Consider the following 22,575-nt stretch of genomic DNA (forward strand, 5'->3'; position numbering starts at 1 on the left):
ACACTCAACTGGAAGTCGTCAGTCTGAGTTTACTGCTTCAAGGAGAAAAACTGCAAACCTGAACCAATGGATCCTTAGTTAAAATTGCAATATACCCATTTAAATGTTCCTCTTCCTTTAGCTCCATTGATGCATGAAGAAATCTCTCAAAAAGGCATTTTGCACTATCTATTTAATCTATCTCATCATTCAATGCAACACTAATAGGAAATATGACACAACATTTAAAATGAATTTCCAGGCTGCAACAAATTTGTGTCTGGATATTAAATAAACGCCAGTGAGTACCAACACATTTTCAAGATTTAACAAAAACATAAGGACATGTGGACAATTAGAAAAGAATCACAGAATCCTTACAGTGCAGAAGGAGGCCATTCCGCCCATCGTGTCCGCACTGGTTCTCCGAAAGAGCAATTCCCTCAGTACCATTTCTCTCCATAACCCTGCACATTCTTCCCTTTCATATAACTGTCTAATTCCCTTTTGAATCCTTCAATTGTACCTGCCTCCACCATGGTCTCAGGCAGAGTATTCCAGACCGTTACCACTCGCTGCATGAAAAGGTTTTTCCTCATGTCACTTTTGCTTCTCTTACCAAATACTTTAAATCTGTGCCCTCTCATTCTCAATCCTTTCACAAGTGGGAACAGTTTCTCTGTCCAGACCTCTCATGATTTTGACCACCTCTATCAAATCACCTCAGTCTTCCCTTCTCCAAGGAAAACAGTCTTAATTTCTCCAATCTTCATAACTGAAATTCCTCATTCCTGGAAGCATTCTCGTGAATCTTTTCTATACTCTCTCCAATGTCCTCACGTCTTTCCTAAAGTGCAGCGCCCAGAACAGGGCGCAATACTCCAGCTAAGACCGAACTAGTGTCTTATACAAGTTCAGCATAACTTCCTTGCTCTTGTACTCTAGGCCCCATTAAAAAAGTCCAGAACACTGTTTGCTCTATTAACCACTCTCTCAACCTGTCCTGCCACCTTCAATGACATATGCACAAATACACCCAGGTCCCTTTGCTCTTGCAATCCCTTTAGAATTGCACCCTTTACTCTATATCGTCTCTCCATGTTCTTCCTACCAAAATGATCACTTCACATTTCTCTGCATTGAACTTCATCTGCCACCTGTCTACCCATTCCACCAACTTGTCTCTGTCCTTTTGAAGTTTCTACATTATACTCCTCACAGTTCACAGTGCTTCCAAGTTTCGTATCATCTGCAAACTTTGAAATTGTGCCCTGTACACCAAGATCTAGGTCATTAATATACATCAGGAAAAGCAAGGGTCCCAACACTGATCCCTGGGGAACTCCACTACAAACCTTCCTCCAGCCCGAAAAACATCCATTAATCACTACTCTCGGTTTCCTGTCACTCAGCCAATTTCGTATCCATGTTGCTACCGTCCCTTTTATTCCATGAGCTACAAGTTTGCTCACAAGTTTGTTGTGTGGCACTGTATCAAACGCCTTTTGAAAGTCCATGTACACCACATCAACAGCATTGCCCTCATCAACCCTCTCTGTTACCTCTTCAAAAAACTCCAGCAAGTTAGTTAAACATGATTTTCCCCTCAAGAAATCCATGCTGGCTTTCCTTAATTAACTCACATTTGTCCATATGACTATTGATTTTGTCCCGAATTATTTTTTCTAGAAGTTTTCCCACCACCAAAGTTAAACTCATTGGCCTGTAGTTGCTGGGCTTATCTTTACACAGTCCTCTGGCACCACCCCTGAGTCTAAGGAAGACTGAAAAGCAACTACTTATAGAAGATACTGGTCATCAGATTCCATTAATACTGGATGCTGTGCAAACTATATGGACACTATCTGTCCTATAACTAGCATTGATACTTAAAGATTATTTAACAACTGACCAACAGTTGCGACCAATGGCATATTTGGTGACAAAGAGATTGATAACCATGTCTTCAAACCAGTAAACAGCTTCTATTAAGTAGAAGGATTCCAGTTGAAATTTACTTTTATTACAGAAAGGATAATGATAAAAATGAATGCATATTAGGATCTGGGGAAAAACAATATTCTGGAGGATGATTCAATTCAAATAAAGTTCCAAGTTCAAAAAGCATTTCAAAAGATGCAGATTTAACATTCTGAACTTGAGTTTGATGAATAAACCCTATGATTTATTTTAATGTCTGCCACCTTGATAAACAACTATATTGACAATGCAGAATCCACCAGTCACATCGGTCAGTTTAAAGGTGGATACATTGAAACAAGAGGATAGAAGAGGAGGAATATAATCTTTAAAGATTTTTATCATCTCCTGGCACAATCTTTTTTGAAGGACAGTAGATCCTTAGTATCTACTCTTTGTTTGTCACAGAAACAAGTGATGAGCATGAACAAGAGTTGCACTTCAACATCATACATCAGAGAATGGCTCAGACTCAACTATTTGCAGTAAATTAAATACAAACAGAAACACGAGCTTTGAAATATAGTATGCAGAAAATGACAATGCAAAGAACAGGAATCCTGTGAAAGTTTGTATGCAAGTAAGCAAATAGATCCATAAGCTGCTTATATTAGCTGTAAAAAGTTTAAAATATGAATTTCGTAGTTACTAGTTATACTAACTGAATAAGTATAAAGCAAACCAACAATACCCTAACTTTTTCCCCCTTGCTTAGCAACTATAAATTAGAACTGATTGAGGTGTTCAGGAGAAAAATCAATGCATTCCACAAGATCACAATTTTTAAAACTGTATACTCCAATGGTCCAGAGGGTCAATCCACTACCAGGTATGTCAGCAAGCTCTATGGACCAGCAACTTTCCAAGTTTAATCCCTGGTTAGCATTGTAGTGAGTTGGAGTAGTGAAGCAGTTGTTATAATTGACCTCAGGTACCCTGTCCTTTGCGGGAGGGTTGGATAAACCCTGAGAACCAGGGTTCTCACTCCTGAATGCTATTTAGTGACATTTGCTAGAAAGTGCTTGCACATAAATGCTATTTGAGGACTGGGTCAAGCTCAGCATTGATGCTTCACTGTCAAACAGCCTGACAAAACTCATATACAGGTTCACAGCTTTATAAAAAAAAGCCACCTGAGAGAGAGGTACTATGAGAAGGCTGGTACCGATGGACGAATTAAAATAGAAGCATGGTATACTATGTTCAGACCGGTGTTCTAATTTTAGGAGGGTTCTTCACAAAGCAATTCCAGAAGTCAGATCGCAAATTCACCATGGAGAATGACAGAACTTGAATGTTTTCCTTTTCTCCTCCAATATATCAAAGGATCAGACTATTTTGTTACTCGGCCACCAGGAAATATGGTTGCTTCCCCCTGAGAGAAAAAACACACACTGCAAACCTAACACAATTAAGGAATGGCAGTCTAAATAGTTATGAGCAATATCAAAGAAAATCCACAAACAATAAGAGCATATCGTGGAGTATACTTCAAGTGCCTGAGTCCTCATCTACCATAGCCAGACAGGATGACCTAAGATCGAGCATGTTGAAAAATATTTCCAAAAATCTGTGAATAGGTGTCAGTCAATTGCACCAAAATACTGATCAATATTGTAGTACCCATGCTCTCTGACCTTTACTCCCTCCCTCTATTTTGCATACTGTTGATTCTAACACTTTAAGCAGCAATCACTCTAATAGAAGTCTGGGAGGTTGGTCTTCCTGGTGCTATTTTACACACATTTTTTCCACTTATCTTACATTCAATCCCCAAACAAATCCACATTTGAACTCAATGCTGATACACAAAGACTTTAACAGATTCTACACCTGAAGCAGGTTGTTCCTTGTTGCAGATGATGAACAACTCAAATTCACCAATGAATTGCTTAGCTCTAGTGGAAAAGTCCCAATTTCTCAAGTATTTTTTTCATAACTGTAATCCCTGGTAATGTTTTAGTAAATCTATGCAGCACGTCTTCTATTCCTTTTATATCCTTTCTTTAAAGCAGTGGCAAAAAAATTGCGCCAAATGTAGGCTAATACAACGGAGACACAATGTTGAAATTAACAACTCATTTAAAAGCAAATCCTGGAGAGGTATTTTGTCACAAAAGGCTGAGAGAATGTGGAATGCATTGACCAAGAGACAATAATCTAGACCTAATTGAGATGTTTAAAAAGGAGACAGATAATTACTTGGAAAGTATTGGCAAAAGGGGTGAGAAACTGGGATTAAATGATAAAAAGAATTACTGTGGCTAACACAATTTCCACAAAAACATGTCTTTTTGTATTCAGATGAACCACATATGCTGGATTTTACTTCACATTGTCTAATTCCTTTTGAATTCTGTCTCATGACAGAAAACTGCATTACTGAGCAAAACAAAAATCAGCAAAATGTTTCGACAGAGTTGAATCCAGAAAGAATTTTAAAAAGTACCCATGAAAAGACAAACAAAAGCAAACAAATTTTATGATATTTTTTAACCTTTATAATCTACAGCCTCTTTTTTTTTTAGGAAAATGCAGGTGACATGCCCTTAACTGCAGGAACAGTGGTACATTTTCAGGCCACAAAACTGAGTGACAACTAAATGTTTCTGGTGTTTTTGCTTCAAAGTGCATGAAAGCCAGCCAAAGGACACCAAAAATGTAGATAGGTTCCAAATTTTCATTATCCCAGTTAGAAACTGAGTAAGGACAGCTTTAAGATGATTACAAGATGCTTATTTAGAATGAAATTTTCAATGTACTTTGTATAAGACAGTCAGACAAGTCCCTTCACTCATTAATTTTCACTTTTTTTTGTTCTGTACTCATGGTCTCCAATCAAGCAGGCCACTTACAATTACATCATGTATACATCCAAGCATTCCAAAAATCTAGATTCCAACTTCCTCAATCCTTTCTCTAATGAAAACAAGTTCATAGAGTCTAATTACGGAGACAATGCACACACACTGATGGTGCAACTATATGTACAACTACTACTCAGCATATTTTAAAATAAAGAGACATTGAAGAGTCCATCAAATTACATAGCAAGTTATTCTACATTTTGAACAAGGATGCAAAAGCATTGCTTTAGCTTTTACTAAGCTTTGGGAAATGATCATCTGACATATATCTTTAGGACATTGCAAAGCATTTCACTCAATTAATCACTTTTGAAAAATAGTCACTATTAATTAGGAAATGTAGCAGCCAATTTCAAATAGCAAAGTTCCATTTAAAGAAAAGTGAGATCAATGACAAGTTAATCTATTTAGCGGTGTTGATTGAGAAATAAATGCTGACCAAGTCACCAGGCCAACTACCCTGCTGTCCTTCAAGCAACAACGCCATGAGGTCTTTTACATCTATTTGACTAGGCAGATAGGCAGGTTTAGCATCTCATCTAAAAGATGGCATCTCCGACTAAACAACAATCATAGAACGTACAGGGACAGACCATTCAGCTCCTTGAGCATGTTCTACCATTCAATTAGATCATGCTGATCAATACCGCAACTTCATTTACTCTTTTCTCCGTATTTCTTGATGCACTTACCTCACAAAAAAAAAAATCTAGAAAATTTCAATTCATCCAGAATCCAGTCTTTTGGGGGAGTTCTAGATTTCCACCTTTGTGAGAAAAAGTGCTTCCTCATTTCACTCCTGAATGGCCTAACTCTAACTAAGATTTTCTCACCAGAAAAAATAATTTCTCAGTATCTATCTTATCTACTTAGGAGGGATATGCGTGGGAAGTTCTTTACGCAGAGGGTGGTGGGTGCCTGGAACGCGTTGCCAGCGGAAGTGGTAGACGCAGGCACGATAGCGTCTTTTAAGATGTATCTAGACAGATACATGAATGGGCAGGAAGCAAAGAGATACAAGCCCTTAGAAAATAGGCGACAGGTTTAGATAGAGGATCTGGATTGGCGCAGGCTTGGAGGGCCGAAGGGCCTGATCCTGTGCTGTAATTTTCTTTGTTCTTATTGAATTCCCCAGTCCTGCACTGAAGGATTAGTCTAGATTAGGGGTGCCCAACCTTTTTGCACAGGGGTGTTACGACCAAGGTTGGAGGAATGCACGGTCTTTCTCTAGTCCCACTACTCCAGTTGTCAGAGCATATATTTAAATATTTTACTTAGTTACTGATACGACTAATTATACATTATATTAGTTTCAGAATAAAAATCCACCAATAAGGTTTCTTTAAACAACAAAATTATTAATTATAATAAAACAAGACTCATTCAGTAAAGATGCAAAGCTTATTAATACAGATTGAATTATGAAAGTATAAATATATTCCCTTCTAAATAGTCCAACACACATGCGCACAGGCACACACACACCGGTTAAAGAAAAAATAAAGCAGCTTTCTCTGCAGAGATCAACTTTACAAACACAACTACTTTGGCCAAATACTTGTTAATTCTTGATGAATAAAAGATGAGATATGAAATGTTCAAGACTTTCGGTCTGGTGTCTGGGTACAAGTAGACAGCTGTCACTGGGAGTTTTCCGGAGCAGTTCTGTTCAAAAGATGTTGAGGAGTAGTCTTGCAGGCTTTTCAGGAGAATTATTGCATCAGTGGGTTCAGCTATCACACTGGATTCTCGGAAGAATTTTCAACACAGATGGAAAAGGATAAGTTGGGTGACTTCTCTCTCAGCAGGATATGCACCAACTAAACTCCAAACAATATCCAAAGAAACCAAAACTCCCGACCACCATAAATCAAGTCATGTGACTTCTCTGTAAACAACTCCAAATAGTTCCATAGTGCATAACGCTCTGGATGTTTACTTAGCTTAAGACATGCAATTTCCAGTAAGTGTTTGTTTTTAAACAAAGTCCCAAGTGTCCTTCCATTGACCCTTTTAAAAAAAAAACAAGTCCAGCACCTTCTCAGGTATTTTCCACAGTCTTTTAAACACAGGTCCTCAAAAAATGTTAATAATGGAAACACGTTCATGACTGGGATCGTATTACAATTTTTGTCCTACATAGGGGGCTGGTGAGCAAATTTTGAACATATGAACATACGTACATAGACATTAGGAGGAGGCGGCCACTCAGCCCCTTGAGCCTGCTCTGCCATTCAATAAATTCATGGCTGAACTCATTACTCCACATTTCCACCTACCCCCGATAACCTTCCACTTGCTCATCAAGAATCTATCTACCTCTGCCTTAAAAATATTCAAAGACTGTTTCCACCGACTTTTGAGAAAGAGAATGCCAAAGACTCATGACCCTAAGAGAAAAGATTTCTCATCTCGGTGTTAAATGGGCGACCCCTTATTTTTAAACAGTGACCCCTAGTTCTAGATTCTCCCACAAAGGGAAACATCCTTTCCACATCCACCCTGTCAAGATCCCTCAGAATCTTATGAAGGGTCACTGACCTGAAAGGTTAACTCTGCTTCTCTTTCCACAGATGCTGCCAGACCTGCTGAGTGGTTCCAGCATTTCTTGTTTTTATCCCCTCAGAATCTTACCTGTTTCAATCAAGTCGCCCCTTACTCTTCTAAATTCCAGCGGATACAAGCCTAGCCTGCTCAATTTTTCCTCGTAAGACAGCCCACCCATTCCAGGTATTAGTCTAGTAAACCTTCTCTGTACTGCCTCCAATGCAGAGAAGGTTTACTAGATGAATACCTGGAATGGGCAGAAAGATAAAGGCGTGGTAAATTTTTCCATTAATCAAAACAAAAAATGCGCATTTTTCTTAAATGAGAAGACTAATTTATTAACTTACCTTCTCGTCACTATGTTGAACACTGATTTAGAGAGATACCTGGCATTGTTTTTGCTTGCAAAAGTAGTCAATGTCTGCCTGCACACTTGATGCAGCGATGCTGACTGCTTGGATAGATGTCATCGGTCAAGGAATGATCTTGATCTCTTTCTCTCCCCTCTCTCCTACCCTTTGTGTGTCCCTTTTTCTACCTCCTCCCTCGTGTCACAGAATCACAGAATTGTTACAGTGCAGAGAGGCGCCATTTGGCCTGTCATGTTTCCACTGGCTCTCTGAATGAACAATTTACCTAGTGCCATTCCCCCACCTTCTCCCCATAATTCTGCACATTCTTCCTTTTTGAACCTGCCTCCACCACACTCTCAGGTAGTGCATTCCAGACTTTAACCACTCTTTGCATGAAAAAATTTTTGCTCATGTTTCTTTTGCTTCTTTTACTAATTACTTTAAATCCGTGTCCGTTCGTTCTCAATCCTTTCAGGAATGGGGACACTTTCACCCTATCTACCCTTCCAGAACCCTCATGATTTTGAATACCTCTTTCAAATCTCCTCTCAGCCTTATTTTCTCCAAGGTAAACTGTCCTAACTTCTCCAATTTATCTTCATAACTGAAGTTCCTCATCCCTGGAACCATTCTCATGAATCTTTTCTGCACTCTCTCCAATGCCTTCACATCTTCCCTAAAGTGCGGCACCCAGAACTGGACGTAATTGTTATGCCAACATGCTTTCCTGAATGATAATTTTCGTTAATCCACTGACTGGAGATCTGAATTTATTTATTTTTAAAGAGGACATTTTTAAAAAGGCCTATAAAAGAATGACTTTGCTGGCAGTTTAAGATGGCTACTTAAGTTGCAACACTGTATCTTACACTGCAATGCTGGTGAGGAGACAAACAAAATATCTGCTCATGCCCCAGCAAGAACCAAGACCAGGAAGTTTAAAGAACTACCTGTTCTTTTGAGCAACAGAGAAATACTGCTAACTGCTATGTTTGAATGACTGAGTCACTATAATATGACAAGCCCCTCCCCATCTGTGGTTTTAAGCTCGTGTCTTTCTGCAGCAGGGAGATGAGAAGCATCTGGACTCTGACACGTGCAGATCCAAATGGGGGGCTCTCTCCCTCTCCTTTCCAGCTTGAAAGCTTTCAAATCCTGCCTGTTGATTGACCTACTTTGCATATTCCAGCTACAATCAGAAACCCCGTTGGAGGAAATCATCTGCACCACTGTCTCCAAGAGACCCACCGAACCAGTCATCTACCTCTTCAAATTAAAAGCCTCAGGACCACAGAATTCAGATAGAAGCCAGCCAAATCACCAAACCCCACAGACTGTATAGCCCTTTTTTTCTATGGACTCTAACTCAACCAATCTATCTTTCCCACTCTGTAACCTATTTGCGTGCGTGAGTGAAAGTTGGGACATTGTTTATTATTTTTATTAGTTCGGTTTAGGTGCAATAAAGTTGACCTCTTTCTTTGTTCACTCAAGAGATCCTGTCCAATTGATTACTTACTTGCTATGATCATAACAAGAACCAAACACCTACTGAATTGGCCAGTACATCCACTTTAAGAAATAAACCTGTTGTTGTCGAGCAAGGAGAGGGATGAGAAGGAAGCTCTTCGACCCCTCCTCACTTGACTGGAACACAATACTCCAGCTGAGGACGACCTAATGTCTTATAAAAGTTCAACATAACTTCCTTGCTCTTGTACTCTATGCCCAGTAATAAAGCCTAGGATACTATATGATTGATGAACTGCTCTCTCAACCTCTCCTGCCATCTTCAATGACTTATTCACCCAGAGAGGAAACCCACGCAGACACAGGGAGAACTTGCAAACTCCGCACAGGCAGTACCCAGAATCGAACCCGGGTTCCTGGAGCTGCGAGGCTGCGGTGCTAACCACTGCGCCACTACATTCCATGAGCTACAGCTTTGTTCACATGTCATTGCGTGGCACTGTATCAAACGCCTTTTGCAAGTCCACGTACCTTAGATCAACCCTCTTCAAAAAAAAAACTCCAGCAAGTTAGCGAATGGCTTTCTTCAGTTAACCCGCATTTGTCCATATGACTATTAATTTTGACCTGAATTATTTTTTCTAGTAGTTTCCCCATCACTGAAGTTAAATTGACTGGTCTGCAGTTGCTGGGCTTATCTTCACACACTTTTTTGAACAAGGATGTAACATTTGCAATTCTCCAGTCCTCTGGCAACACCTCCAAGTCTAAGGAAGAAATTATGGTCAGTGCCTCCGCAATTTTCATGCTCACTTCCCTCAGTATCCTTGGACGCATCTCATCTGGCCCTGGTGCCTTATCCACTTGAAGGACTAACCTCCTCCTCATCAATTATAAACCCTTTATCTCTGAAGTACCTCTGCTTTCACCATTGCCTGGGTTGCATCTTCTTCCTTGGTAAAGACAGATGCAAAATATTCATTTAATACTTCAGCCTTGTCCTCTGCCTCCATGCGTAAATCCCCTTTTTGGTCCCTAATCAGCCCCACTCTTCCTTTTGCCACCTTTTTACTATTTATATGATATAAAAGACCTTGGGATTCCCTTTTATGTTAACTGGCAGTCTCTTTTCATACTCTCTCTTTGCTTCGCTTATTTGCTTTTTCACTTCCCTTCTGAATCTTCTATATTCAGCCTGGTTCCCAATAGTATTTTCTACCTGGCATCTGTCATAAGCACAATTTTTCTTCTTTATATTAATTTCTATCTCTTTTCTCATCCAAGGAGCTCTGGATTTGTTTACCCAACCTTTCCCTTTTGAGGGAACATCCCTCGACTGTGCCTGAAATATCTTTTCTTTGAAGGTAGCCCATTGTTCAGCTACCACTTTGCCTGCCAATGTTTGGCTCCAATTTATTCATCCCAGATCCGTTCTTGCCCCATTGAAGTTGGCTTTCCCCCAGTTAATTATTCTTACACTGGACTGTTCTCTGTCTTTTTCCATAGTCAGCCTAAATCTGATGATACAAATGATCACTGTCCCCTAAATGTTTTCCTACTGACACTTGATCCACTTGTCCCACCTCATTCCCAAGAACCAGGTCTAACAGTGCCTCCTTTTTCATTGGATTGGAAACATACTGCTGTAGAAGATTTTCCTGAAAACACCGGGAACTCTTGGCCCTCACTGCCATTTACACTATTATCCCAGTCTATATTTGGATAATTAAAGCCCCCCATTATAACTAACCTAGAATTTTTGGACCTCTCTAATTTTCTTGCAAATTTGTTCCTCTACATCTTTCCCAGTAGTAGGTGGCCTACAGACGACACCGAGCATTGTAACTGCATCTTTTTTGTTCCTTAGCCCTAGCCAAATAGTTTCTGTCCTCAACCTCTCTGGGACAACCTCTTTCTCCAGCACTGCAACTCTCTCCTTAATCACCCCTCCCCACTTTTTCCCTTTCCTATCTTTCCTGAACACCTTGTATCCAGGACTATTTAACACCCAGTCCTGCCCTTCTTTGAGCCAAGCCTCTGTTATAGCCACATCAAATTTCCACATGGCAATCTGCACCTGTAACTCACCAATCCTATTAACCACACTCTACGCAGTCACATACATGCACATTAATCCTGATTTAGACTTTATTTCTTTCTCCCTTACTCTGACCCCAACAATTGAATTACTGTTCCTTATTCTAGTACTATCTATCTCTCCCAGTATTTTTGCACCTTGATATTCCTCTCACATTTTATAGCTTGGTTCCCACACTCCTGCTGAGTTAGTTTAAACCCTCCCCAACAGCACTAGCAAATTGCTCTCCAAGGAACTTGGTCCTGGCTCTTGTAACCCGTCCAGCCTGAACAGGTCCCATCTCCCCCAGAGCTGGTCCCAATATCCTAAGAACCTAAAGCCCTTCTTCCTGCACCATCTTTCCAGCCACATATTCATCTGCTTTCTCCTTCTGTTTCTATATTTACTTGCATGTGGTACTTGGAGTAATCCGGCGATTACTAATTTAGAGGTCCTGCTAGCTAATTTCCAGCCAAGCTCCCTAAATTCTGACTGTAGGACCACATCCATCTTTCCGTCTATGTAGTTCATACCAATGTGGACCTTGACTGCTGGCTGTTCACCCTCCCCCTCTCAGTGACATCCTTGACCCTGGCACCAGGGAGGCAACACATTATCCTGGATTCACATCTGCTGCTGCAGAAATGCCTATCTATTCCCCTAGCTATCGAATCACCTATCACTATTGCCCTTCCGGTCTTCCTTGTACCTCCCTGTACAGCTTTGTGGTGCCATGGACTTGGCTCTGGCTGCACTCCCCAGATGAACCATCACTCTCATCAGTATAGAGAACTGAATACTGGTTGAAGAGTAGGATGTACTCAGGGGACTCCTGCACTACCTGCTTGTTCCTCTGACTGCCTGATGATCACCCATTCCCTCTCTTCCTGTATACTCTTAAGCTGGGGGTGACCACATCTGTAAACGTGCTATCCATGAAGCTCTCAACCTTATGGATGCACCACAATGATGCCACCTGTTGCTCAATCTCTGAAACCTGGAGCTCAAGCTGCTGGAACTGACGATACTTCCTGCACAAATGATTATCCAGGACACGGGAAGCATCCTGGAGTTCCCAAATAGCACAGGATGTGCAATCCAGAAGTTGACGCAGCCCCACTATTCCTTTACTCATTAGTTAACCTTGCTACTGCTAAAAAAAACAAACTTACCAATACTAATACACCTTACTGCTATTAATAAACTTACTAATACTGATATACCCTACAAATACTTAATTAATACCTTACTGGCAGCAATAAAACCTTACTTAAAAATAAAAGATAATACTCACTAGCTACTCACTTACTTATCACTACTTAATATTTTTATCATTTTTCATTTGCCAGTTGTTTACTCAGTCCCTAAGCAGCAATACCCCGTCTGTGTTCCACACCCTCTCTCCCCCGAGTCCCTCTCTCTTTCCCTCATGTCCCTCTCTCTCCCCCTCTCTGCTCCCTGGGCCAGTGCTGTCAGACTTTCTATCTCTCTCTGCGTTCCCTCAGTGTCGCTCTGTTCTGTGCTGTTGGCTGTGTACTGGCCCGCTCCCTGCTCTCCCCTCAGCCTCTCTCTCCCCTGCAGCAGCCATTCCCATTCATTTGCTCACTCCCTGAACTGCCCGAAAGCAGCAGGGGTGGCCAATCTCAGTGCGCCTATGCTGCGAACCTCCAGTCAGTGTTCACCCCACACAGGCAGCTCGCTGTCAGTCACAGACAATGACCAACCATAGACAGGCATCTGCCATCTGTCAGAAACAGGTCCCACTCATCCCCTCCACTTGACATAGAGTTTAGTAGGAGATCCACCAATAAAAGCCAAGCTATGCCTCTCCTCCAATAGCTATTCACCAGTCCCAGAGATCTTGCTGTCGATCAAAGCCAAGCCACGGGCAGCCCGCTGTCAGTCACACAGGATTGGTGGGCCGGATTCTGGCCCAGGAGCCATATGTTGGACAAATTTGGTCTAGACAATGTTCTCAATGGAGCCTGAAATGAAGACTTTCTGACTCAGAGGCAAACATACTGCCATTAAAAGAGAAAAATTAAGTAGTCATAGGTGGCAAAAAATGCAGCAAACGAAAAAGACAGACAATAAGAAAGTGCCATTCTTGCTTCTCTGGCCTTCTCTGTTCTCTCTTCCTTGCTTATCCTGATTGCTTGTTACAATTTCTATCCTTTGTTTCTTCTTTCCATCAGTCATTTGTGATTGCTAATTTTTCCTGCTCCCATTTGACTTTGCTATATTCTGCTACATTCTATTTTTTCCCTCTCCTATGACTAGCATGCAGTCTGTGTAGCCCAGCATGCCCACTATCAAATTGATCAATAAAACTACCTATGTTGGCAGTCTTTAAAAAAACCAATTTATAGAAATTAGAACTTCTTGTACTGATCAAACTTGGTTTAGAATAGGGAATTACACATGTAAGAAATTGTTCTAACAGCTTGAATGAAAGGAAAGCAGCTTAAATAATTTTTCTGGAATAACTGTAAACTGTGAAAAAACGGAATTCTGAAAGAAATATTTGTAAATACTATCCTAGAAAGCTATATACAGCTTTCATTGGTCCTGAATGGGAAGGCATTTCGCAACTAGACTGATTTCCAAATACCTTTTTCAGCTGCTGTTCTTTAATACTTTTTACAATTTTAGCAGGTTCCAAGATCTGATTCCTATAGTTTTCAGATGCTATGATTCGAGATTGGGCCAAATGCAAGGTTCCTTCTAGATAGGACTTCCATACTGCAAGCATGCTCCTGTAAAAAAGCATAAAAATATTTAGAATTTTGCTGTGGCTGCATAGCCAACAGAACATTTGGTCACAGCAGTTTTCGTCCCTCTGTAGTGAGAAATTCTGTCATCAACAATGTTAGGAAAATGCCTGTTTTTTGTTAAATATATTTTTTGCAGATTCATTTTTGAATGATTGAACAAATGTTAAACATGAAAAAAAATAGAGTCCCTGGAAATGTTTTTTTAAAAAGGGGCACTGACAGGTTTTGTGAGGAAAAGATGCCTTTCCAGGAAACTTTTGACTTCCTGCAAGAAGCCTTCCGGGAAACCACCTGACTTCCAGCTCAATAAACAGAGAACTTTGGAAACCTGGAGAAGCTGTTTACAAACAAACAACAGGTTAACATTGATGGAGGTCAAAAGTTTGACCTCCTGTTGTCGATTTTGCTTTCGAATTGTTTTGAGTTAGGGTTGAACTATATAAAAAGGGAGAGAAGACCACAACCCAGCTCAGCTTTCCAGTCCCTCTCAAAAAGACCCCAAGAAGTCCACTATGTCAACTCATCACGTCTTCTGTCTTTGAAGAAAAGCCTGCTAAATTAATTCTCAATGCCACCTGAAAAGAACTGTTCTAAAAGATCCCAGTGACCCATCTACATGTACTCGGAGGCCAGACTGTATGCCAGTTTCAGAACACAACATTTCTCATCTGCTGTTTCTTCAAGAATGAGCAAGTATTCAGCCCAAGTGTTTTTTTGTCTGTAACAGAGCTCTAAAAACAAAAATCCATTTATTTTTCCGGTTAACCGGTGTATGTGTGTGTGTGTGTGTGTGTGAATGTGAGGGGCTAAGGTAAAAAGGGAACGTTAATATTTCAATAGGTGTGTTTCTGCTTTACTTCATTACTGGTTAAGGCTTGTTTTATAATAAACTGGTAATTTTGTTGTTTATTAAAGAAACCTGGTTGGTGTGTTTTATTTTGGGATAAAAATAGTGTCTATGAATGAAAGTATTAGTAAGTGGGAAAAAAATTATATATATGTTATGACCCAAGGAGAAGTGGAGCTAGAACAAACAGTGCACTCCTCCCGCCTCGGTCCTAACATATAATTGGGGGCTGTTTGCAGGATAAACCCACCGCTGATGACGTACAATTGTAAGTGGGATGATAATAATTGAAAAAGAGAAAAATAAAAAGAACCAGGTTTCTTGTGTAACAAAGTAAAGTCTACACCAGTGGAATGTCTAATAGTTGCTGCGACTTTCTAGGGACGGTGGATGTATCCCATAGTAATCTGATGAACTTAACCAAGGTTAAGTGAGCAGCACTGGTAGCAAAATTGGGGTTAGAGTTAAAACCAGGAGTTAAGAAAGCAGACATAATTGAAGTAATAGCGCAACATCTGCAATTGGAAGAAAGCAAACCAGAGGGTAGTGCAGTTGCATTAGCTAAAATTCAGTTACAGATGAAGCAGCTTGAGCTTGAAGGAAAAAAGGAGGAAAAAGCATTGAAAAAAAAACTGAACATGAAAGAGAATTGACAATGAAGAAACTTGAACTTGAGGAAAAGGAAAGGGAAAGAGAAAAAAGGGAATTTGAAGTTTAAAAAGCTGTAACTAAGTCAAAAGAGTGGCCTTAGCTCTAAGGAAAGATCTGGTGAGGAAAGATCTGGTGAGGAAAGATCTGGTGAGGAAAGATCTGGTGAGGAAAGATCTGGTGAGGAAAGATCTGGTGAGGAAAGATCTGGTGAGGAAAGATCTGGTGAGGAAAGATCTGGTGAGGAAAGATCTGGTGAGGAAAGATCTGGTGAGGAAAGATCTGGTGAGGAAAGATCTGGTGAGGAAAGATCTGACTCCAGTTCAGGATCCAGTGGAGAGCTGTTTAAATTTGCACAAGCCCTCCCCAAGTTTGAGAAAAGGGATGTAGAGGCATTTTCCATTTCTATTTTGAAAAGATAGCCAAACAGATGAAGTGGCCAAAGGAAAGCTGGACACTGCTTATGCAAAGCAAGTTGATGGGCAAGCTCACAAAGTTTATGCCATGCTTTCTGAGGAGGCTTCTGCAGATTATGGGATGGCAAAAAGTCTAGTCTCGTTGCGTATGAGTTGGCCCCTGAAGCATATTGGCAGAGATTTCGGAACCTCCAGAGATTGGGCAGAGTTGTATAGAATTTGAGAGGGTAAAGCAAATGTGGTTAGCACCGCAGCCTCACAGCTCCAGGGACCCGGGTTCGATTCTGGGTACTGCCTGTGTGGAGTTTGCAAGTTCTCCCTGTGACCGCGTGGGTTTTCGCCAGGTGCTCCGGTTTCCTCCCACAGCCAAAGACTTGCAGGTTGATAGATAAATTGGCCATTGTAAATTGCCCCTAGTGTAGGTAGGTGGTAGGGAATATGGGATGACTGTAGGGTTTGTATAAATGGGTGGTTGTTGATCGGCACAGACTTGGTGGGCCGAAGGGCCTGTTTCAGTGCTGTATCTCTAAAAAAAAAACAAACTTCATGAGCTCTGCCCATCAACTTGCTTTGCGTGAGCAGTGTCCAGTTTTCTTTCGGCGACTTTATCTGTCTGGCTATCTTTTCAAAAGAAATGAAAAATGCCTCTACATCGCTTTCCTCAAATTTCGGGAGAGCTTGTACAAATTTAAACAGCTCTCCACTGGGTCCTGGGCTGGAGACAGATCCTTCACCACCAAAATTTTCACTGGAGTCAAGACCATCGCTTCACCTTAGTTCCATCTTTAATTCAAATTCCCTTCCTTTTCTTTCTCTTTCTCTTTCAAATTCAAGCTCATGTTTTTCCAATTCTATTTCTTCTTTGTCAAGTTCAAGCTGCCTCATCTGCAACTGAATATTAGTTAACTTAACAATTCTCAAATTGAACCTCCTATTATCCGGTTAGCTAATACTGAATAGTTAGGGAGACTGGACACTATGCTTTCATATTTAGATTCAGAACAATGCGAAGACCTAAACAAGGCTAGTCACAGCATTTAAAAGGAGTCTGCAGGGACAAGTCAGGATGTACAAACTTAACCACACATGATGTGGATGTAGGGGAATCCTTTCCTAGAAAACAGCATCCTTATTGCTCAAGTCCAGAGAGACAGGCCCAGTGAAAGCAGAAATCCAATACATGCTGGAAAACCACCTAATTGAACCCGGTTAATATTTTCGATGGCGCATGAATTCCTTTAGTGGACATGTGGGGATCCGTAAGGCTCAATCATGTACAGGTTGACATTTTTACTGGCCAGGTCCTTCCAAGGACTTGATGCAGTTTTGTAAAATGTGCCATACATGCCAGATTGTGGGCAAACCGCAACCTGCCACAAAACCAGCACCTCTAAGTCCCATACCAGCTTTTGGGGAAACATTTAGTAGGATGTTGGTAAACTGTTTAGGACCTTTACCGAAAGCAAATGCGGGACACCAATATATATTCACCATCATGGATGGTGCCAGGTCCCAGAGGCCATTCCCTTGAGAAAAATGTCTGCTTAGGTAGTGGTTGAGAAGTTAACCCAGTTCTGCATAGATATGTATTACCGATTGAGATTCGTACAGATCAAGATTCCAATTTTATGTCTGAAATTTTTCAGGTAATTTGGGTATAACAGTTAAAGTCTCCACTACAGACACAAAGGGCTTTAGAAAGGTACCATCAGACCCTCAAAACGATGATTGGGGAACTGCTGTGAATATCCCCGGGAATAGGAAAAAGGTCTAGAATTTCTTTTGTTTGGGATTCACCTAATGAGTCTACCGGTTTTAGTTCTTTTGAATTAGCTTATGGACGCAAGATAAAAGGTCCTCTAAAACTAATTGAAGTAAGGTTTTTAAGAGAAGAGGGATGAATCTTCTGTGTTAGATGATGTATCTGTGTTCTGGGAACAGCTCACGAGAGCTTGCAAAGTGGTTCAGGAACACCTTAAAGCTTCCCAAACAACTATGAAGAAATGGACAGACAAGCATGCGAAGACTCGAACATTTCAACCAGGAGATGAGGCGTTAGTATTACTGCCTTTACAGGGAGAACTGCTGAAAGCATGGTTCAGTGGTCCATATAAGTGGTCAAAGAATTGGCAAAGTAAATTAGTTGATTGACATCCCAGATCGCCAAAAAAAGCATTGGCTGCGTCATATCAATATGTTGAAACAATATCATTGCCGAGAGGAGGATAAGCAAGCATCGATATGTCAGGTTGTAGGTGAAGAATGAAAGGGATAGTGAGGATGAGGCAGAAGGAGACCTAGACAATTCTCAAATTGAACCTACTATTATCCGGTTAGCTAATACTGAATGTTAGGGAGATTGGACACTATGCTTTCATATTTAGATGCAGAATGAGAAGACCTAACAAAGCTACTCACAGCATTTACAAGAGTCTGTAGGGATAAGCCAGGATGTACAACTTTAGCCACACATGATGTGGATGTAGGGGAATCCTTTCCTTTAAAACAGCATCCTTATCACTTAAGTCCAGAGAAACACAGGCCCAGGTAAAAGCAGAAATCCAATACATGCTGGAAAACCACCTAATTTAACCCAAAGCAGCTGGAGTTCCCCAGTGGTGTTAGTGCCTAAACCTGATGCATCAACTTGATGGAAGGACCACTTGGAACAATTAGCAGCTCTGTCTGGAAAATTACAATTGGCTGATTTAATAATAAACCTTACCAAAGGTGAATTTTCAAAAGCCAGAGTAACCTACCTTGGGTAGTAGGGCAAGGTCAAGTGTTGCCAAGAACAGCAAAAGTACAAGCATTGGTGGAGTTCCCCACCCCTAGGACTAAGCAAGAAATCATGGAGGTTCTTGGGGATGTGTGGTTTCTACCACAAGTTTGCACCAACTTTTAGTACTATAGCTGTTCCACTGACAGATTTGATACAAAAAAAGAAAACCAAGGTAGTGTGGTCAGGAGTGTGCCAAGCATCTTTTGAGGCTGAAAGCCATTTTGATTAATGAACCAGTGTTGGCTGCTCCAAATTTAATTAAGCCCTTCAAGGTAGCAATTGATGCTAGTGACCTGGGGGGTCAGTGCAGTCCTGTTACAAGACAGTGAATCAGGCATAGAAAAGCCAGTGGGATACTTTTCCAAAAATCTCAATCAACACCAAAAAATATATTCAACAGTGGAATAAGAAACCCTGGGTTTATTACTAGCTCTTAAGCATTTTGAGGTCTATGCCTGTCACGGCTACAGAAAGATATAGTATATAATGATCCTTTGTGGAAAAACTCAAAAACCAGAATGCCAGACTATTTCGATGGAGTTTACTATTGCAACCTTATCACTTAAAGGTTATCCACACTGCGGGAAAAATGCGATTTTGTATGCTTGGTCTAGGAGTTAACTTTGCTTTGAGTTATCGGAGTGCAAAGATGGTACAAAGCAGAACTGTATTAGCTACAGGTAAGGAGTAAATGAGTATGAGTGTTAAAATATGTTTTAAAATATTCATCTTTTTTCCCCACTCTGTAATGAAGCACCATTTGAAAACGGTGTTTCATTCCTCCAAGGACGGAGGTGTTATGACGGTGCTTCTATTTTATTTTGTTAAATATTCTTTTTGAGGACTCATGTATTTTGGAATTATGGACATGGTTTTATTTGGGAAAACTGGAAAGGATCCCACGGATGTTTTTTCACAGGGCACATTAGAAGAGGTCATTGGAACGTCTTTTGGACTAGGTTTGTAAACAACCCTTACTGGAAGTCACCTGTCTTCAGATTAATACCCAGCAGGGGCTTTTTGACTTGGAGAAGATATTTACAGAGAAGTGACAGGTCAAGGTTTATAGGGGTCAGGAGGCTTGACTTGAGGTATTGGGCTGAATTTTACGAGTGTCCCGCAAATTGCCGCGGTCCGCTTGGCGGATGCACTATCGCTGAGACCCCGTGATATTTTGCGTGAGGGCTCATTTAAATGGAGGGAATGGAGTGGCCATCCCCAATGACGTGTAAGGGGGTGGGGGGGTCCGCTCCATCCACAGCAAAGGCATTTGGCGCCACCATGCAGGCGCCGTTTTTTTTTTTAAAGGGCTTCAAGCCCTAAGAAAAATTTGAATTGTTAAAGTTGTATTACTGTTCATTTTATTTAAAAAATAATTAGAAGGCCCTTTCCCAAATCCCCCAATGTTTTCTTTTGGACCTATATCACAAAAATAAACTTTATTCTCAACCTGAACTTCCCCCAACCTGGTAAAATTTGCCCTTCAATCCCTTTCCACTATCCCCACAGCCAATAAAAAGTGTTTTTCCCGCTCCACACCCCACACCCCCACCTGATAATTTCACTCCCCCGCCCCCCCCACCACCTGATAATTTCACTCCCCACCCACCACCCTCCCCACCACCCTCCCCACCAGTGTCACGCTGAAGGCATACATGATCTAGCCGGCAGCTGTAATATCTGTGTGGGACGGCCGCCAGGACAAGGCGAGTTCATTTGCATTCATTAATCTTTATTAACATATTAAAATGAAAGCCCCACCGCTGAGCAGCAGGGATTTGGACAGTTTTTTAAAAAACTTTTTTCAAAACAATCAACCTGCCAAGGACAAAGCCCAACTGAGCCTTTTTCCATCTCCTTGAAAAGTCTGCTTGCTTTTCCATCTCTTTGGAGAAACTCGGTCATGTATTACATACATATTTGTGGCCTTCATGCCATTGTGCCTCTTCCAATCTTTGCAAACTAGTTTTTTTTAGATCAACTTTTTAAAATAGCATTTCCAAGAATGTGGTAGGGGAACATTTTTGCAGGTAGTGAATAAGGCTGTAATTATCCATGGCTGAGATCTCTTCCAGCAGTAATACATTTTGGATAGCGGCAGACACACCCTTCATTTCAAGTCTCGGTTGGAATGGAGCACTTTGACAGATCTTTGAACAGAAGTATTAGAGAAGAAAGTAATTGCTTGTGCAGGAATTTGCCATCAACTGCTAGTGAATCCATTTTTGCCTGCCAGATTTTAACACAACACTGTAGTCAATCTTATCCCAAATATCAGTTATAGGTATATTAGAAGAGGGATGTAAGAGCTATGAAAAAAGGTGCGATCTAGTTTCATTCAGATGTTACCAGGCATGGGAGGTTAAGGTCATAAAGAAAGGTTGGAGAAGTTGGGGCTTGTTACCCTAAAGGGTGACTTAATAGATGTCTTCAAGTTTTTGGCTGTGAAGAGGCCAGGAGTATGAAAGAAGGCTGGAAGAGTTTAACCTCAGCAAGAGTTTGGGGCCAGAGGGAGCTCAGCATTGAGGCTGAATTGGAGAGAAGCATACTTTTTCCATAATTAGTGTCTCTTGTGTAAGAGTTTGGCGCTAGTGGGAGGTAAGGCTCATGATACATATATTTTTAGGTTACTTAACCAATTGAGTGAAATGAGATAGTTGGGTCATATTGGAGCAGCATATAAAGTGCAAATATGAGAAGGACAGAGCACGCGAGGGAGAGCATATAGAGCAAGGCTGTCCAACAAAAGGCCCATGGGCCAGAATCCAGCCCGCAGATGTAAACTGTATCCAACCATCCCTCCTCCTCCCTGCATGCTTTCTGCCCTCGACCTTTTGCTTTGAGCTTCAGGGATGAGAAATTTCTTCCGGCCCGCCAAAGCTTTCTGTAACTAACAACGGGTGAGCATGATTGGCGGCTCGTGGTGCAGGCGTGCAGGGATCGGCCGCCCCTGCTGTTTTTGGTGAATCAGCACCTACTGGGAAATATCGTCCTCTGCTCCCTTCCCTATGGACAGAACCATAATATGACTACAACACCCAGAGAGCACTACATGTGCTGGGCCCGGACCTTCCTGTTAATGGTTCAAAACAAAAATCTTTTAAATAAAATACCAAGTCAAAGGCACTTATTGGGGGCAGGAATGGGTAGGTCTTTCCTTATGAGTTGGGATTCGGGATAATTATCTTTAAAAAAAAACTTATTTTCAAAGAAAAGAAGGAGGGGTAAGGGAAGGCAGGCCTACGTGGCAATTGGCTGCAGCCCAGCAGCACAAGCCCAGATGTCAATGAGTGGAACCGGTCGAGACAGATGTCGTGGTCAGCCAGAGGAACCGACAGCATGCTGACTAAAGTGAAGGTGAGCCTGAAGCTTGCAGCCAAGGCCCAGTGGGACAAAAAGAGCACAAACGAGCGAAGCAGGCAGAGGGAGGGAGGGAGGGAGGGAGGGAGGGAGGGAGGGAGGGAGGGGAGTGAGTGAGTGAGTGAGTGAGTGAGTGAGTGAGTGAGTGAGTGAGTGTGAGAGTGAGTGTGAGAGTGAGAGTGAGAGTGAGAGTGAGTGAGTGAGGTGAGTGAGTGTGAGCGAGCGAGCACGAGGCAAGCAGAGGGAGAGAGAGAGATGGGGCGGGGGGGGGAAGGAAAAGAGACGGACGGAGAGAGAGGGCGAGGCGCGGAGAGAGAGGGAGAGACGCGGAGAGAGGGGGAAGGCGCGGAGAGAGGGGGAAGGCGCGGAGAGAGGGGGAAGGCGCGGAGAGAGGGGGAAGGCGCGGAGAGAGGGGGAAGGCGCGGAGAGAGGGGGAAGGCGCGGAGAGAGGGGGAAGGCGCGGAGAGAGGGGGAA

The 22,575-nt window shown here is 41.6% G+C and overlaps 1 protein-coding gene across 3 annotated transcripts in view; it reads right to left on the reverse strand.

Moving 5' to 3' along the window:
- The window catches only part of LOC137371212 (F-BAR and double SH3 domains protein 2-like), a 262,204-nt gene that overhangs the window by 150,088 nt on the left and 89,541 nt on the right, over nucleotides 1-22,575 (reverse strand). For all 3 annotated transcript variants that reach the window (XM_068033385.1, XM_068033386.1, XM_068033388.1), the window contains exon 5: nucleotides 13,885-14,029. In XM_068033385.1, the coding sequence (XP_067889486.1) occupies nucleotides 13,885-14,029 (145 nt within the window). The remainder of the gene's footprint in view (nucleotides 1-13,884; nucleotides 14,030-22,575) is intronic.

Source organism: Heterodontus francisci, chromosome 6, assembly GCF_036365525.1.
Source record: "Heterodontus francisci isolate sHetFra1 chromosome 6, sHetFra1.hap1, whole genome shotgun sequence".
In the NCBI taxonomy this organism is placed as follows: Eukaryota; Metazoa; Chordata; class Chondrichthyes; order Heterodontiformes; family Heterodontidae; genus Heterodontus; species Heterodontus francisci.